This window comes from Genypterus blacodes, unplaced genomic scaffold (genome assembly GCF_046128005.1).
Source record: "Genypterus blacodes isolate CSIRO-AG114 ecotype Tasmania unplaced genomic scaffold, CSIRO-AGI_Gbla_v1 ptg000021l_1, whole genome shotgun sequence".
Lineage (NCBI taxonomy): Eukaryota > Metazoa > Chordata > Actinopteri > Ophidiiformes > Ophidiidae > Genypterus > Genypterus blacodes.
This window is the reverse complement of record NW_027466834.1, coordinates 10,641,375-10,655,000: the sequence shown is the minus strand read 5'-3', so window position 1 is coordinate 10,655,000 and position 13,626 is coordinate 10,641,375. Positions and strand designations below refer to the sequence as shown.

General features: G+C 42.5%; 1 protein-coding gene across 2 annotated transcripts in view; it reads right to left on the bottom strand.

Annotated features, from left to right (window-relative positions):
* ppm1h (protein phosphatase, Mg2+/Mn2+ dependent, 1H) overlaps positions 1-8,561 on the bottom strand; it is a 22,613-nt gene extending 14,052 nt beyond the window's left edge. The window contains exons 1-3 of one of the 2 annotated variants that reach the window (XM_076141905.1): positions 7,999-8,561; positions 2,660-2,834; positions 1,293-1,658 (exon numbers count right to left, since the gene is read on the bottom strand). In XM_076141905.1, coding sequence (XP_075998020.1) covers positions 1,293-1,658; positions 2,660-2,834; positions 7,999-8,231 — 774 coding nt within the window. In that variant the 5' untranslated portion in view covers positions 8,232-8,561. The remainder of the gene's footprint in view (positions 1-1,292; positions 1,659-2,659; positions 2,835-7,998) is intronic. The other variant, XM_076141906.1, reaches the window with a different exon arrangement.
* Positions 8,562-13,626: the final 5,065 nt, after the last annotated feature.

Genomic DNA, 13,626 nt, shown 5'->3' with positions numbered 1-13,626 from the left:
TGACTGACTGCTCCACATGTTTCCAGTTGCAGAGGAGAAAAGTCATAACAAAGTGGGTTTGGAAATGGTGCATGGGCCTGCAAGTGTGCCCATGCGTGCTGGTGCATTGGTCCCGGGGTTTGGGTACAATATGTGTACGTGTGTGTGTGTGTGTGTATGTGAGTGTGTGTGAGTGAGTGTGTGTGAGTGTGTGAGATTACACGTTGACCTTATGTTCCGTCATCTGTGCCCAGCTGGTGAGACGCCCACACTCCAGCCAGAGCTGCTTAAGGAGGGCAACTCTCCAGATGAGCTCATTTTGACTTATTTTACAGCTCAGACATGTCATACACTGAGTTTGTCTTATATTTACATGTACATACACAGTGTACAGCCACAGGCCACAGTCCGCTGGGAGACTAACAGCAGTGAAACAGGCGACATATGCATATTTCACCTGGCTGTCTCACTACATTGACTCCATATCAAATCACTTAGTAAGTAATTTGTCTGATGGCTGCTTCGTAAGTATTTAGATTCTTCCATCTGTGCACAAATACAACATTGTGCAGAGTTGAAGTGTGTGTGTGTGTAAAGTTAACAGCTGTGGCCCTGAGTGAAGGAGGTCAAGCATCTGCTCTTGCGATGAGCTAAGTAGAGTTGCAGGACGCGACTAAATGGACCTGGATAATGGGATGGAAAATTAGGACGGATGGGATGACACATTCTGAGGTCTCTAAAAAAGGGAAAACATTTCCCTCTTGACATTTGAAACGACAGCCATCGCTCTCTCCACCTACGCATAAAGCCGGGGAGGGAAGCCAGGTGAGTTGCCTGAGTGACGGCTGAACATCCTGACAAGTGCGGCCCATCAGCGCTGGAGCGCCGCACAGCTGGAGACGACAAGAAGGCCGAGGAGAACTCTCCACAAAACACATTAGGCATCCGACGCCCTTGATATTTGATACGGCCACTTAAAATGCACTCTACACAAAAAGCAAATCTGGAATTGTGTCCTATTGTGTTGCCTTTTGAAACACAAACAGAGAGATAAGAGGAAATGATGGGATTTGGGAGCTTCATTAAGCAGGACAGAGTATCTAAGGGCAACTGGGCAGCACTGTGATTACATAAATACTTACTTAATACTTATAATCTAATGAGTGGGCAATATTAGAAATTAGGCAATAAAAGCCTCTAAATGCAGAGAAATGCTAAGATAAAAGTCACAGTATCACAGTAATGAGAGTTGGAAACGCACATTCTATCAATATCCCTCAGCTCTCTACTCTAGATGAGCAAAGCCTTCTTACCAAGTCTTTGAAGGCATTCTCGATGGCGCCGACCACCAGGCTCTCGTTGGAAACCTTCTTCTCTATGAAGAAGCGTGTGGGTTGAGCGCAGGGGGAAGCTGGAGCCCCTGGAGCCCCTGCTGCCCCCCGTAGCGAGGCGGCCCTGGTGAGGGCATTCTGGGACTTGGGGGTGAGGTGGTGATTGACAGGCTCTTCTCCCAGGCATGTGGGGGGCAGCTGGTTTGGAGTGCAGAGGATCTCCGTCACCACATGGAGGTGCATGGCGATGTGGTGCTGCAGGAGGCGGGAGGCCACCACAGCTGCCCCGGAGCCGGCGTGGCCATCGAACAAAGCCCAGTAGTTGAAGGTTAAGTTGTCAGACGTATCCTGGATACACAGAAAGAGTCGAATGTAACAGGTAGTCTGATTCTGCAGCACCGAGGCTCCACACTTCTCTGCTTTGTGTCGTATCACTGCAGCACTGAGTCACAGCTACATGCTTGAGTTTACTGGAGGCAGAGGGCTGAGGGGACTTTTCTTTCTATTTAAGTGCTTGACACCTTTCGATGCAGTCTTAGACAGCATCACCACTTACTATGCTGCCTCGACACCTCGCTGACACAATGTCAACAATAACTGAACATTACTGGTTCACACAGGCAGGAATCAGAGCAAGGGTGTTATATTGGATTTGTATTGGATTGTAAAGGTGAATCTAATTCAGTGGTGTCTCCCCTGTGTGTAAATGCTGACACACAGTTCACCTCTGCACCAAGCTTACTGTACTTTGGATCTGATGAACCGTTTGTGTGTCTCTGTGGGGCGAATGTGCTTGTCCTGCCTGCCTGCCTGCCTACCTGCATCAGTGCTGTGTGGCACATACACACACTGCACTGTGCTGTGCTGTGCTGTGCTGTGCGCCCCAATAACCTGCTGACAGGATGAGACGAGGGCATAGCCGGTCCCATCAGCAAACCCCCGGGGACTTTCGAGGACCACAACCAATCGAAATTGAAGAAATCTAAATAAATACTCAAAAATCAAAACCCCAGACTGCAACATCTCATCAATATTTTACAAGTTTAGGAGTTGGCAGTCAAGAAGAGTTAATTTGATTGAAGTATTGAATTATAGAATCCTTATGTGACCTACTAGGGTGATGTTTGAGCTAATTGGAGACATCAACCTTCATCACTGGACGCTCCAAATGGTCACAAGAGGTCATTTGGGGGAAGAATCTGAATTGCATTACCATGAAACCGAACGAGATTCATCACATCACCAGAAGTGTGTCTCATTTAGGAGGAATGCGTCGCTCTGACAGCCTTACTTTTGTGGTTCAGGCTGATAAAACTAATGTTTGTTCCACACATCAACCTTTGGATCACCTGGCTCACCTGGTTCTCCCGGGGACAGAGACCCTCTCCGTTGGGCAAGGAGGACCTCCTGCTCGACATGGGGGTTCTGTTGGGCGTGGAGCTTCCTGGGGATCTCCTTCTAATCATCATTACCTCACAGCAGGCCTGGTCCTCATTTAAAGTGCTCTTTCCTGCATTGATCACCCTGAACAGAGAGAGAGAGAGACACACACAATAATGGTCTATAAACGGTGAATCAAAGCAGCTATTCATTTTGGTAGAACATCTACGTAGAGATCGCAGAAGTTAGTTCACTCTGAAGCTCTAATCCGCCTTTTCAAATTTATTTTTGTTCACGATGACAGACAATACCCAGGGCAAACACTGCCCATATGCTGTCGAAGTACCCAAGCTGGAAACAGGGTAAAATGTAAGCACTTTAAGCGGATGTATCCAGCTTTTGTGAAATTGTCCCATCAATCATTAACCTGATTAGTAACGCAGTTTATGAGAAGATATTAAAATTAACACATTGTCGCTTAAGTCCAGCGCTTTAAGCTACATTTTAAGCACACGCTCATTCAGTATGTTCAGTGATAGAGGAACAACATCATCCAAATTAAGACGCCTGATCTGATATTAAAGCTGTTGTATTTTACTTTTTAAAAACACTTTTTATACTATACTACTATTTGAAGTAGTAAAGTCACGACACACATGCCATGTTATGACTCATCTTATCTAGTGTCCAGGTTTGGTCAAGAAACAAGTGTTCAGTCAAAAGGGCACACGGTTGTTATTAGACACACATTCATTGTGACCTTGTATGTTCTTATAGCGACACATAAGACTTTATTTTAGTCATTTACATCCCTCCCTGCTCCAGTTTCTGTATCAGCGTCCCAGCATGACAACAGCATTCAGTGAGTCCGTGTCGAATCGATGTAAGATAAAATCAGGAGGTAGAATCTCTTCACACACGCATGTGGAGCAGAGCAGGGAAAGAAGTATTAATAATGCATGAAACAACACCTGGTGGACGGCTCAGTGCTGCTGGGAGCTCCCGCACCACTCCAGGTGTTAAAAGTTACATTTATACTGTCCTATTTAAACATAATATACAGCCGCCTATATTGCTGCTGTCAGACTGTAGCAGCAATTCATACATGTTGTGCTTAAAAATAAATAGAAACTGATAGCGGTGCTACTAAATTACCCGCCCAATGCACTTCAACCTTAACTGAGTCTAACGTGTCATGCTAAAATCACAAGTAATTAATAAGTCTTTCATTGCATTCTGAGAAGGAGTGAGGATTATTTCCACATGGTGCCATCAGGAGGATCCAATATAAATGATCCTAATTCGTTCGGGGAGTAAACGTGCCAGAGCAGGGATCCTCTGACTCCAGCCAAGCAAACACATCGCCATGAGATTGATTTTAACTGATGTCTAACACAATGGGCCATTCACAGACTCCCTGTCCTTTTTAACGAATCACAGCAAACTCCTTACCGTGTGCCAATAAAACCAGTTTATGAGTTTAAGATGTGTTTTGCATGTTTTATCTGTTGAACTAAACTTGTGTATTTTGAACACTGGGGAGAAGTAGATTCCACGGCACACTGCAAGTCTGCGGACATGTTTTTGGAAGGAATTGAAATGGGATTAAGATTATTTTATTAACCTCTCTTATACAAACATGGAGCTTGTGAAGGGGATATTGTGAATCTGATGCTGAATCAAAACTCTTGAGTGTAGATTTATCGCTGCATGAAGTGCATCTGTGCGTGAAAGATCACAATTTCACCATCACTGGAGCTTTTTAAAGGCTCTTGCGTCTGATCTGAGAGGAAAAGCCTCCCACTTCCTCAGGCACCATGACTGTCAGATTCAGTTATCTACTCTCGTTTCTTCATATCTGAGACAATCCAATGACCTTAATTATCCTGTCGGCAGTGTAATCGAAAGTGTGGCCTCTTTGGTCTTGGGGAGTGTTTTTTTCTCAGTAACACTTTAACCTGAAAGTGCAACTCCATGATAAGGAACAACAAATTAGCTACATTAGTAACATTGATTCTCTACATCAGTGGCTCTTAAACGTTTGAAACAAGTCCCACTGCTGAATAACAATAGCCGAAAAAACTATTTCTATTTGTGAATTATTTGATACAATAACAGGATTTCTAAGAATTTCAACTGATTCGTCTGGCAGACCATTGGTGGGATTCAAGAACAAATACTGGGACACAAACCACAGTTTGCTGGTCAACATGCATCCAGAAAGCAGATCTCAGATTTATGTTGAGTAAATATTGTGATGTAAAGCCATGAATACCACAAGAAGTGTCATCAATACCAGATACAAACTAAATCAGAGGTTGTTGGCCTCTGCAGAATAGAATAAGGGAAAAAAAATCTCATCTTAAAGTGATGGTATCGAATTTCGGACTTAAATGGGCATCTCGTAGTGATTAAAAATGCAAGAGGCTCTGCGGTTAGGCTGGACTGGATAGAAATAAAGCATAACAACAGTGAAATCTAATACATCTCAATGAAAAATACTACACGGTTCGGTGGTGATGAGTCATAAGAAGCAACATCTCGCTGCCAAATGTGAGTTTTTAAGGGCAGACATATCTGGCAATGCCTTGCAAAGTACTGACTGTAAGTAAAGAAGGGTGCCGAACTGAAATCCCAGCATACCCTTAGATATTAGATAGATTACAGTCATTTTAAACTGCAGGGAAGGGAAGAGGAGCACCTGAAGTGGTCCCTGAAGCAGACATGACAGACACCACTCAATGTTTTTCACTGCAGCAACATAACAGTAAAAGTAATGCCATAGTAGACTAGTTTACATTGATGTGAGAAAATGTGTACATGTCATTTCACATTGTGTGTTTTCCATAGAGTTAAAGCTGCAATGCACAATGACTGGAATGACTCAGTTTCCCAAGGAGAGAAATTGGCCTTAATTGTATCACATTCTATGGCAGCAGCACCGTTGTTATAGTTGCATGTTGTGTTTCGACATCACATGATGTTTGCGGCAGCTAATGCGGGACAATATGACCCAGGACAAATAAACCAAGATAGGCAACAAATGTACAGCTCAATGACCTCAGTGATCTCTGGGTTTAACTATGTAGTAGGGAACGCTTGGGACTCGGCCTGATGATTTAGAACAACACAAGAACATGTGCTGCATCATGTGATTGCCCATTAGGAAGCTTTGTTCTCGTAAAGAGCTGCTCATGTGCTTTCTCTTCAAACTGTGACGTTGACTTTGTTTGGCTTGAGACAGAAATGCTACAAATGTGGCAGCAAAATGGAAGAAAACTGAAGAAAAATAACAAAATGAATAAGAAAGGATTTTCATAGCAGGTTTGTGGGTGTGCCAATTTTTGCTGTTGACCTTCAAAGCTCCTTATAGAGATTTTAGAATGGCTCTTTTTACGAATCTCTTTAGTCTTTAATGTCATTAAAATATTTGTTATAAAGAGACAAATGAGTAGATCCTCTGATCTGAACGGCAGACGAAACACAGACTTTCCCTCACGCTAGTTGTGTACAGACCGGCAGCCAACACAGACAGCAAGCAGTGATGTTGCCAGTCTGAAGACATGTACTGTATATTGATTACATACTGATTGGATTGATGCTGACTAAGGGAACGAGTCAGTCTGTCATTGAGCGAGCCATTGAGCGAGGGTTTGCATCAGGGAGTAAACAATTCAGTAGAGAGATAGGAGTAAGTAAATTAGTAAGTAAGTCAGTAATTGTTTGTTTGAGTGAATGGTCCTGGCTCACAGGTGGTGGAGGGGCGCGTACCTGCATATCTGAGCCAATTGCGATGACCCTGTCTTAGTTTGGATAGGGTCTGAGTGTCTGACAGGCCAGAGGCATAAACACTCATAACACTCAGTAAAAGCGAACTCCAGTAAATAAGAAAACAAGCATTTGCACATCTAAAGTGGGTTCACAGAGGGCGGCTGGAACAGGAACAGTGGACAAACAGAGACAGAGAGTGCTCGTGCACACAGTGTTCCAACCCAACGTCCAGCATCCTCCGGGCTAATAGATCAACCAATAAGAACTCAGCATTGGCTGTTAAAAAAAAAAAAAATCAGAGTGGCATCGATTAAACTATTAAACTAAAGGAAACAATCAATCTATCATGGCAGATTGCAAAGCATCAGGAAAAGACTTCATGTGCTAAACAACCACCAGGAAAAACTGATAAGGATCTTTGGGAGTGCATGAGTTGACAGAAAGTCAAACATGGAACATGTCACGCAATATATTGACTTCAAATCATTCGTATACTTGTTTCCTGACAGATGTACGTGCAGACAACAAAAAGTAAATGGAGCGCTGTTGTTTGTTTTGTGAAGCAGGTCTGGTTTGAGCCTGGGGGGGCTCTGCAGGAAGCAACTCCCAGCATCCAAATGAGCTTTTACCTTTCCTCTCCTATCAGCAAAGGGTTGTTTGTTGGTACTGATTGAAGTTAAAACATATTTCTGTACAAGTCTGCATTTTGTCATGTTTTTGAACCAAATGGAAGCAAAGTTACAAGTTGGATACAGCTGGAAATGTTGTTTTTAATGTGTCACTACAGAGACATGGCTGCTGTCTCAGTGCAGTGCAGGCTCAGCACAGGGATGCAGGGAGCCAAATGGATTCAGAATGATCTAAATTATGTGGTATCAATAATGGAGCAGATGATCTAAGATATGGCCTGCAGCTCTGCTCTCAATTATCAAGCTGAGGTAGAGGTAAATATTGAATTAGCCAACAGAACGTTCCTGCCAGTCTACCATGGTTACAGGATGAGGAGTACAAAGAGGAATAACATGTAGAGACTTTGACCCCGGCCTTAAAAGCTAGAAGTGTGGATTTAGTTCTTTGCCTCAATAAAACTTCTCATTACTGTAGTTCTCCCCCATAAATATATATAAATGTGTGTGTAGATACATAACAATACCCAATAGCACAGTATGATTCCAGTGACCTTATTACATGATTACAGCTTCCCTACACTGCCACAGAGGCCATAAAATGTCAAATGTACTATAGATATGAGTATTTTATTGTCTTTGTTTGACATCCCTGCAATTATCTTCTATGTATTATTCTTAATAATAATTCTATTGTTATTATTTGAATATTACAGGTGGTTCCTCTGGTGCGTTTACTGTACTAGAGGAACAACCTGCCTGCATGTTCCACCACCAAACAATGAAGCGTGTGGTGATACCGATTATAACACTACAAAGACAATAATAAGAGCTGCATGGTGGGCTCAATGTGTGTGTGTATGTGTGTGTATGTGTGTGGAAGAAAAGATGGTCGCGCACAGGTTACTCACTCTGCGTAACCAGTGGACCAGGGAAGCCGCTTGGTCTCCTTCAGGATGAGGATCGGCCGAGATATGTGATCCGCCGAGCACTCGATCTCATCCGGCGATAGACCGAGGAACTCCGGTCTGCTATACGGGAATTTCAGCGGCAAATCCGAGCCGCCGGGTTGATCGCCGTTGGAAGCACCGGCCATCACACCACCCATGAAGCTGGCCACCGCCGATTTCACCCGTGTGAGCATGGTGTTGCCGTAACGTGGGTCCGGGCGATGCGATTTGCGTGAGTCACCCCCCGCCCGGCGAGACCCGCACGGCGACGCAGATCGGCGGTGGTTCTGCAAGCGGCGGCGGCGGCGCAGCGCGTAGATAGCGGCTCATTCAGTCAGCGCTCCTCGGTGAACGCGGAAATACAAAAAGCCACGGACGAAGAGACAAAGTAGTCATGTGACAAACCGGTTGGTGCTGGTGGATTGGGCCGCTGTGACGGCAGTTTAATGCGGATAGTGCCGCGGGGGTCAAAGGTGCTTAATCCTGGAGGGACGATTAGCTGCATCGAGCACCCAGAGAGTTTACTGACCCAAGAGCTGGACCCTCACATACACATACACACACACGCACGCGCGCACACATACACACACACGCAGAGTATCACATGTGAGCACATTCCATTCACTTAACCAGTTTTTTGATCACATCTCAGCCTGCTTTTTGAGACCCAATCCTTGTTGCACCATATAGACGTGATTTTGCTAAAAATGCTGATAAATATTTTATTTGTCACCTGATCTGATGTGAAATTGTTGGCCTCAGCTGTACAAATGTTACTGATGTGCAAACAATCCAATGGCAGTATCAGAAAACATGAATGACCTACATTCAGTTGTCATGTTGTGTTTCCTTGTGGGCTGTACAATGACTCGTCTATCAATCTGGGATCCATAGATCCGTTTAATTGTTCAACCCCTCACATCTCACATGTCTTCATTCCGTCATAAATGGCGGTTAAGGGGGGTGGAAACGTGGTTGCTTGTGGAGTTTGAAATATAGATACAGGACAAGGACATTCTCCTACTATGAAAAAGTCAAGTTAGTCTGATCTCTTTCTGTCTCTGTCTCTGTCTCTGTCTCTGTTTCTCTCTCTCTCTCTCTCTCTCTCTCTCTCTCTCTCTCTCTCTCTCTCTCTCTCTCTCTCTCTCACACACACACACACACACACTCACACACACCAAGAAGACAGTGTGAGTGCAGTCAGATGACTGGCATGCGTGATAGTATTTTTTTAAACCTACTAGGGAAGATCGTGAAGACAAATAAGCGTATAGTATAACGTGTTGTGTTGTTTCAATACTTAATACTAATACTTAACTTTACAGCCGAACTTTCTGAAACAAACACATCAGATGAAAATCAGCTTTTTACACCAACAGGAAGGCGTTTCTCATATTCTCTGCACTAATTTGATTAAGGCCGAAGATATTATCATAAATATGTACAATAATATTAAATGTCACTCAACTCCTACATTTGTATTTTTGTTTCATTAGAGTTTGACCTGTGACTGTGACTCAGGTGACATCTGATTGGTTGAAACTTCGGCCAACTCATCAGGATGTGTGTGTAGATATCATGAACACACAAACACACTTTATATGAGCTATACTTTTGATAAATAAACCTCACAAAAGGACTTGCTCTTCACTATCCTCTATGGACCTGCCAGTTAACCCCTTAGACTCTCACTGTCATTATTAAACTCCCACACGTTCTGCAGCAAAACACCGACATTGCTTTGGCCTCATTTGACTGAAACGATCAATCAATTAATTTAGTCTAAATTCCACTGGACATAAATGGTGCTGGTTGAACAGATTCCACTTCTATCAACAAACCTTGTTGAGATACAGAAAGTATATGTGTGTATATGAAACATTTACAGGTTTATATGTAAAAGATATTCAACCGGACAAACAGTCTGATCTCTGCCAGGAATCAAAGAATCCTTGAAGGATTATTACATTCAACAACAACACATTGCATTTTGCTTAAGGCTTGTATTTACATGTTCCTAAATCTGTGGCCTAGTCATTATGCAGAATGTCTACAGTGAAAATAAATCAACTTAGGTTACAGTGGAGTCTGGGGCCAAACTGGCAGACTCTTCCTATCAATAATTTATGAGTCTGTCGGCAAAGAGCTCTACTGACCTAATTACACACCACAAATCAGCCTGAGTAGTGTAATACAGAAGATTGTGCATTATGTACAATAGATAATAAGCATTAGGGGAAAGTAGTGGATGAATGAGTCCCACTTGCTAATTCAGGAGAAGTAATAAGTTATAAGACAAATATATGAAGTTATTTTTCAATGCAAATGTCATCATGGTTCACCAGTTTCAGCTTTAGGTTGGAACAATTTGAACAATTCTCCCTACAGTGATCTGTTGACAGAGCGTGTGAAGGTCAGTATTGCTTACTGCTGGTAAAACAGATAAGAGTTTACCTTTAAATCTACATTTGCATGTTTTAATCTACATTTAGACTTTGTGTAGATTGCTGCATACATTCTGTTTATCACTCACCAATGAACTGATACTGATACTAGTCTGTCAGACCTAAGTGCAACCATGTGACAGTCATGGGAGTCCATCGATCCATCCATTGATTTAAATAAGTATGTATTGTTTAGAGCCCATACAAGGAAAGAATTGAAATGAAACTGAAAATATAACATACAACATACATCTGGCATGACCATTATGCTTACTAGGGTCTGTGTCATAATAACATAACTGCACTAGTTATATAACTATCACCACTCATGCTGCAATTACTGTTACTATTACATTGAATCTGACTCCATGTGATAAATGCCACACATGATTTTCACATTCATTCCAATTTAAGAATAAAAATTGTCATGACATCAGTGTTGCTTGTATGATGATCTCACAGGCATCATACTATCAGAACGTATCATGGGCTGTGGCAAGAGAATAAAGGGGGAAGACACAAGGAGAAAATAAAAATAAAACATGACTTGATTTGTAGACTTTACAGGGTTGGCAGGCAGCTGAGTTGATGTTTCATGTTTGACCAGTAGATGTCAGCAGCACACTAAAACTCTGAGAAGAAGAGGAAAAATCCAAAATCTCTTCCTGTGTGTGTGTGTGTGTGAGTGTGAATAACTACACATACTGTATGTCTGTGTTTGTCCAAAGAATTAACTGTTTACACACAAACAAATACGTTAATGTGAGGCAATAACACTCTAAGTCCAATAGCTCAAACAGAGCCCATGCTGGTGTCAAACCACGTAAGTGTGTGATCCCAAGGATAGGAAGAAGATCCATTTGTCAGAGAATTGAAGGACAAGTTCACCATCACACATCTCCACATCTCCTATCTGCTGCCTAGCTTTCTTGATAGTGAGTGAGAAAGAGCTGGTGGTTTCACCCAAGAGCACTTTTATGTGAATTAATTTTGTTGAGGGCACTTCGCAAAACAACCGAGGCCACTAACTTGGGTATGAACAATCAGTGCAAATGATTGGAATCCATCGAAAATGCTATTCATAGAATAGCAGGGACTGCCGGCGTCCTCAAGAGCCACGCTATTACTGAAGCAATGAATGTAATGCCTGTCATTGTAAATGTCTATAGCAAAGGTTGGTTTGAAGAGGAAGAGGTTCAATCCCTCTTTTTTTATTCACTGGTACAGTATCTCTTAATGGGCACACGGGGGCAGAGAATATACATCAGTGCAAGTGTTGCTGTTTAACTGCCAGTCAGTGGTTAGGAGAAAAGCATAGAATTGCATGGTAAAGTACAGAACTGAGGTTAATGGCTCCATATTTCCATTTGTATGAGGGAGCTGGAAAACATACATCTTGCACTCCCTGAATGGTAATGAGTGCGTGCAACTACTCAAAGAAGCATTTATCAAAGAGCGAGAGCAAGAAAATCAATTTAAGATAGCCCACGGACATGTGGAGACATTGTATAGAGGTGTGGGAAAAAGAAATGAATGAAATCAGGAGGAGTTCTTCATTTTTGTGTCTGAAAACAGAGAGGTGTGTTTAGATTTTAATGTCAGAAATGTAGGGGGACATCATTAACAAATATAATGGGTATCAATATTTAAATAAAGAGTGTTTTAGTATTGAAATAAGGCCTAACTCCTGTATGTCACACTCACGCACACACTCACACACAAACACACACACAAACACACACATACACACACAGTTTTTTCCTTTTTTTCCTTCAGGGTTGGTTGATGGTCTGTCAGGTGGAACTTGGCTCAGAGCATCGGAGCCACAGGTTCACAGTAATTATGCCAACACCACACCGCAGAGTAAGCCTCGTTCTCCTGTTAGTTTGTTGCCACAGTGATACCAGATGCTTTTCTGTTCCAACGAAGAATCTGAAATAGCATCTCACCTTGGTTTGTAATAGCACAAGGAGTTCAGCCGCATCCAGTCGTTTGGCTTGCGACACTCATTTCTCTGGCTTGATAGGAAACAAACGGAGAACATTAGTTCATACATAGTTTAACTGCTAATTATTTCTTACATTTAATATTACCCAATGGCCTGTGGGTGTCGAGTCTCGAGGGAACACATTTCAAAGCAGGCTGTGATCTGAAGCATTGACTTTATACAAAGACATCCCATAATGAAGCTGCTGTTCCACACACAGACCTTCATTATTTGAGAGGGTCAGTTTCCTCCAACCTGAGGGCGATAACAGCAAAGTCCCAGCGATGTGTCATTAATCACTGTCCACCAAGCACATTCAGTTTGCTGTGGGTTTCCAGGCAACAACCCAGCTGTGATGGCATCGCATGCTATTCATATTTTGGTTGTAGTGGTGAGAAACGATCAATTTGTACCTGAAATAAGAGACGTTAGGTAACATTTTTTAATGGGAAATAAGAGAAACACACACATATGACTCACACTGTATACTGAATAAGGTTTATATAGCAAGAATTCTTTTTGTAGATCTCAGAGCGAAATGATGTTTGTCAGGAACATGTTACTTTATAATTGTTTGATGACAGCATGTAGCAGCAGCCTGTGGAAGCAAATAACAGTCCAGCACGCTCCACTTTCACTGCATGGCTTTGATTCCGGCACAGAGACACTGGTGTTCCTGCAGAACTCGCTGTGATCCAAACATATCAGAGAATACTTTTGATTTGTTGACTTTCTCTTTCTCCATGGGGTGTGGCAATAGCGGTGGCAGTTTAAAGGACACTGAATGCACCACGCATGTTAAGTATCAAAGAGTAGCTACACATTTTGTACCTTAAACTTCAAACAGTTCTGTTTCATTGAGCTTGATGAATATATGGTGTGTGTGTACCTTTGACGTTATTTCATTTATTGAAGTTCTGGACTCCATTAACCTTTTGTTTGAACTCACCCTGCACCACATTTCTGTTATGCTTCTCCTGCCTCTACATCTATCTGACAGTGGTGCAGTGCAGTCCTGTAGTGCAGATTGGAGTTTCCTTCCAACACAAGATAAAACCACAAAATATTCTTATCATCGTTTCCTTTACCCTGTTTATTTTTTCTCTCTGGTGGCACAAGATGTTCACGTTCACCCATCAATGAATCCAAACTCTACTC